Source organism: Carlito syrichta, unplaced genomic scaffold, assembly GCF_000164805.1.
Source record: "Carlito syrichta isolate Samal-C Ts95f unplaced genomic scaffold, Tarsius_syrichta-2.0.1 Scaffold302451, whole genome shotgun sequence".
Classification (NCBI taxonomy): domain Eukaryota; kingdom Metazoa; phylum Chordata; class Mammalia; order Primates; family Tarsiidae; genus Carlito; species Carlito syrichta.
The window spans coordinates 22,416-27,543 of record NW_007246547.1 but is presented as its reverse complement, the minus strand read 5'-3'; the positions used below and the strand labels follow the sequence as shown (position 1 = coordinate 27,543).

The 5,128-nt window shown below is 58.4% G+C and overlaps 2 protein-coding genes across 2 annotated transcripts in view; one reads left to right on the top strand and one right to left on the bottom strand.

Moving 5' to 3' along the window:
* LRWD1 (leucine rich repeats and WD repeat domain containing 1) overlaps window positions 1-307 on the top strand; it is a 5,568-nt gene extending 5,261 nt beyond the window's left edge. Inside the window, exon 14 of the mRNA XM_021711692.1 lies at window positions 32-307. Within this exon, the coding sequence (XP_021567367.1) occupies window positions 32-200 (169 nt within the window). The 3' untranslated portion in view covers window positions 201-307. The remainder of the gene's footprint in view (window positions 1-31) is intronic.
* A 328-nt stretch (window positions 308-635) lies between these two features.
* The window catches only part of POLR2J (RNA polymerase II subunit J), a 26,902-nt gene continuing 22,409 nt past the window's right edge, over window positions 636-5,128 (bottom strand). Inside the window, exons 8-10 of the mRNA XM_021711693.1 lie at window positions 3,335-3,424; window positions 1,569-1,743; window positions 636-870 (exon numbers count right to left, since the gene is read on the bottom strand). Coding sequence (XP_021567368.1) covers window positions 835-870; window positions 1,569-1,743; window positions 3,335-3,424 — 301 coding nt within the window. The 3' untranslated portion in view covers window positions 636-834. The remainder of the gene's footprint in view (window positions 871-1,568; window positions 1,744-3,334; window positions 3,425-5,128) is intronic.

Below are 5,128 nucleotides of genomic sequence, written 5' to 3'. Positions count from 1 at the left end.
GGCCCGCCTCGGGGGGGCGGGACCCAGCCAGTCCCCCTCTCTCTCCCCACCAGATCCTTAGGTGGCCGCAGCCCCGGGCCCTGGACCAGACGGTGACCAAGACCATGGTGAACACGGTGGTGGCCAACCCCGCCTTCACCTACCTCACCGCTCTGACAGACTCCAACATCGTAGCCATTTGGAGGAGGCAGTTGCCTTGAGCAGGAACTCCTGCCTCTACGCAAAGCACCGGGGACACAGCCTAACTTATTCAGCCTTTGGGCTGACGACAGGGGATATTTTTATTAAACTCTACTGTGGATGCAAAGCCTGTGGCCAAGTGTCTGCATTTGCGCGGGCCCTATCCTGTGTTCCTACTTTGGTTTGACAGGCTGGCCTGGTGACTGAGACTTCTAAAACAGTTCATGGGTGTCCACACTTTGCTTCTGCTCGAGACAGCGTCTCCATCAGCCCCTAGGTTTCCAAGTTTTGCTCCAGAATGAGTTGGTCCCTGCCAACCTCAGACAGAAATCAAGGTCTAGGCCATTCTGCTCTTTGCAGTGGCCCAGAGTGACTCAAACATTTGGTCATCAGACTCCATCGAGCCTGGCAGTCCACATGCTTGTGAACTCTCCTCTGCTTAAGTCCACACCTGGGTCATTTCCTGCCACACTTTATTGGGAAGATAAAAGAATCTATGTACAAGACACATCAGTGTCAGGGTGAGGGGCTCTCTGGGATGCTGCAGGAGGGCACAGCTGGACTGGCCGCTCTCCACTGCTTGGTGCCTGGAGAGAAGGGTCTGGCGCAGGGAGGAACTGGGTTCCCAGGCAGAGCAAAGCTCCTTCCATCCCACTACTCAATTCCCTCTTGCTTGTCTTTGATGGCCACCTGGGGGAGAGAAGGAGGCAACACTTCAGCGGGAAGGGCTGGGGCAAGGTTGCTGCCAACACAAGCCCAGCATCCCCTGACCAGGGTTCACCAGGAAACTGCTGCCATGTTCTCCAGGGGCAGCAAGCTAGGCAGCCGAAGGGCCCTCTGGGCCAGCCCAGCCCACCTGGTTCTCTGCAGCCCACATGCTGCTGCCTGGGGCTGGAGTCAGGTGCAGCAGAGGCGTTTTCTGGAGAGCAGATGGCTTAGAAGCTGAAAATCTCACAGGCTGTGGCTCTTTTCCACTCCAAATTGTTCTAGGCTCTGAGGCCCCCTGCCCTGAACAGGTATGAGCCACCCACCCTGGGAAGGGCTGCCTCCCAGACTGACAGACACCTGGAAGCGACAGGTCGTACAAGCCACACAGCAGCCAGCACCACAGACCAGACGCCCGAAGAGCAGCCCCAGAAAGCAGTAGGTCCCCGCCTCTGCAAGGGCCAGAGCACATGAGGGAACCCTAAAGGCTCGCTGCTGTCCTCACCCACAGGGCAGGCGCAGGCCTCAATGCCACAGCCCCTTGGTCCGCACGTCCCGGAGGCTGTGGTGGAGGGCCCCGTCTGTCACCCCTTCCCAGCCCAGGGTCACCCTACTGCAGCTTTGGGCATGCCGGCTGGCATCCGGTCCACCCTGCCCACTCCTCAGCTGCACCCGCTGCTCACCCGGAATCGCTCTTCCAGCAGGGAGAGCTCACTGATGAGGTCGGTGATGGCGTTGGTGAAGGCCTCCTGGGGGCTGTAGTCCGGGGTGGTCTGCACGCGGATGATGATCTTGTGCTCCAAGGGGTGGGGCACTTTGTAGCCAGCGAACAGCACCTGTGGGTCCTTCAGCAGCTGTCTGAGGCACAGGGGTGATGGCTGAGGGGGCCTCAGGCCCGGGGTTCTGGCCTAAGCAAGGCCCCAAGGCCGCCCACAGTCCCAGCTTGTGCCTGTCTGGCCCTGAGGTTTCCCCTGAAGTCTTCAAGTACAACACGCTTTTCGGAAGACGTGCTGCGTAAGGACCCCGCAGCCCCCGCCACACACCCATCCACCCTCCGTGGGGGTCACGGACTCCAGCTGGGAACAGGGATTCTGGTAGCCTCTTCCCCTGGGGAAGTCAGGAAGCCTGCCATGTCAGCAGAGACCCCCCCGGGCACTGATGTCCAGCCTGCATTCAGTAAACCAGAACACCGAAGATTGTTCCAGCCCCGGAAGAGCACATACACCAGAAACAGAGGCAGTACGGGAGAGGGACCCAGGTTCCGGGCAGCAAGTGAAATGGAATAGGAGTCCTCCAGGCAGCGCAGGCTGGCATGACTGTCTACACACACCGGGCCCCACTCTATGAGACTGTCATGTTCTGTGCCCTGAGCACAGGGGGGTCTCCTCTGGAGCAGCTCAAAGTCTAGTATGAGTACCTCGAGGGGGGCACCTGGCACAGGCAGAGACACCCCAGCAGGGAACAGCAGGGCCCCAGAAAAGCTGGGCACCCCTCAGGCTGGCTCTGGGCAGGAGTCCTCCAGGCAAAGGCTGGGCACCCTCATGGCCTGCTGCACCAGATCGGGTAGACCCTGTCCACAGCCTCAAACACAAGCCTGGAACAGGCTTGGCTTCACTGACGGCACCCGAGGGAAGAGCCAAGTCTCTGTGGTGAAATAAAAAGTCCCTGGGCCACAATGGTCATACCCCTGACCACCCACCTGGGTAGGACTTTACTGGCGTAAACAGACACCCATCAACCAGCTGGACACCCACAAGGGGTACTGGATAACCACAGTGCACCTCTTCCACCTCAATTTTTCTTTTTAATTGATATGAGGTTTTGCTATGTTGTCCAGGTGGGTCTTGAACTCCTGAGCTCAAGCAATCCTCCTGCCTGGGCCTCACAAAATGCTGGGATTACAGGTGTGACCCAATGCATCAGGCTCTCTCACCCTTGGGTGTTTTGTTTGTTTGTTTATTTGTTTGAGTTGGAGGCTCCCTCTGTTGCCCAGGCTGAAGTGCAGTGGCAAGCTCACAGCCACCCCAGCGTTGACCGGCTGGGCTCCGGCGATCCTTCCGCCTCAGCCCTCCATCCCCTGTTCTATGGAGGTCAGTCTCTGCCACATACACCTTGGAATGCCAGGCATTGCTGAGGTCACGGTCACAAACAGAGGTGGGATGGGGGAAGCTCGCTCTGACTGCTTTTGCATGCTCACTGGCATCAGGCAAGCCTACTTTTCTGTAACCCGCTGCAGGTTCCCTTTCTCAGGTAAATAAACCAATACAAAAATGTGGCTTATGGGAACGGGCGTGGGTCAGCATCTCTTTGAAAACAAGGTACCGGGATTGTGAAGTGCCAGAGCAAGCCCCCTGTAGCTCGGAGAGACCAAAGAAAATCTTATGGACTTGTGCTTTACCTCAAAGAGCCCCATTAAACACAGCCTGAGAGCCTTTGACCTGGAACTTACGACTTAATGATGTTTCCTAGGGTGTGGTCTTCTTTGTTGATGGTGAACAGACAGGCATTGGGCACCTTGGTGTCCTTGTTAATGGTGATCCTAGGGAGAGGCAGAGGCCAGACGTGAGGGCAGGGCCTCCCCTCTGCCCGCCCCGCGTCTAAACTCTGCCTCCTCCCAGAGGGCTTTCTTAACCCTCTCTGACTCCCCTTACCCCACCAGCTACCCTGACTCACTGGAACCCTCACCTACTCTGGGTGGCTGCTTTTTTTTTTGAGTTGTTGTCTCATTCTGTCGCCCAGGCTGCAGTGCAGTGGCATGCTCACAGCCACCATAGCCTCTACCTGTTAGGCTCAGGCGATCTTTCCACCTCAGCCTACCAAGTAGCCGAAACCACAGGCATGTGCCATCGCGCCGGGCTGATTTTTTGACTTATTGGAGAGATGAGGTCTCGCTATGTTGCTCAGGCTGGTCTTGAACCCCCGAACTCAGGCAGTCCTCTTGCCTCTACCTCCCAAAGTGCTGGGATTACAGGCGTGAGCCACCGTGCCCGGCTTGGCTCTTTTCTTTTCTTCTTTCTTTTTGAGTTGGAGTCTCACTCTGTCGCCCAGACTGCTTTGCAGTGGCCGCTCCCGGCCACCGCAGCCTCGACCTGCTGGGCTCCGGTGATCCTTCCGCCTCAGCCTTCCGCGTAGCTGGAACTACAGGCGCGCGCTACCACACCCAGCTCATTTTTGATTTATTGTAGAGATGAAGTCTCGCTGCCCAGGCGGGTCTCGAACCCGCGGGCTCAGGCAATCCACTCACCTCAGCCTCCCAAGGCGCGGGATTCCAGGCTGAGCCACGGAGCCCGGCTTGGCTCCTTTTTTCTAGAGCAGTTTCTTAACTGTGACCTGAACAATTCTGTTCTGTGGGGAGCTGTCTTGCACACTGCAGGAAATTAGCAGCATCCCTGACCTCTACCAGTAGCAACCCCTTGTGACGACCAAATGTTTCCAGACATTGCCAAATGTCCCCTGAGGAGCAAAACGGTCCCCCGTTGAGGGTCTGCCCTCAAGGGGCGCTGAAGCGGCTAGCAAGGCCCAGGCCACAGAACCCCGCATGCCAGGCTGGAAAGAATTAAGACTCAATGGTTACAAGGTCTAACACTGGACTGAGCTCTTTACGCTAATTATCCCCTTCAGTCTCCTCTAATAGAAAACCCTGCTTCAATACAGTGGCAACCCCGTTTTCCAGACGAGGAACCTGGGCCTCAGACCACGTCACTTGCCCAAAGGTGCGGGGTCTCTAAGCGGGGGATCCAGGAGCCAAGCCAGGCTGTTTTGCCACCAGACTCCTCCAGCCCACAGTCAACGAGGAGTCGCTGCAGCTTTGACCCAGGCCAAGGACAGATCAGAGGGGAGCTTCAGCGCCATCACTCCTGCTGTCGCATGCAGGATGGAGGTGGCGGGCGGGAGACGAGGGAAGAGGCTGCCAGATCCCAGAGAAAGAGGACTCTGAAGCCAGAAGTTCCAGGTTCGAACACAAGCCCCGCCACCTCCTGCGTGCCGGGGGCAAGTTACTCAACTGCTCCGCGCCTCAGTTTCCTCGTCCGCTAAAAGGCACACTCGCCCCTGCCCCTCAGGGCTGCCTTAAGTTTGGGGACAGGCCGAGGGACGCTCCGGCAGAAGCTGCCTCCGTCCCCCGGGCAGAGGACGGGCAGGAGAGGCGCAGAATCCGCCGGAGCTGACAGCCGAGGGCCCGCGAGCCTCGGCCCGCCCCTCCCCGGCCCCGGCCCCGGCCCCGGCCCCGGCCCCGGCCCCGGCC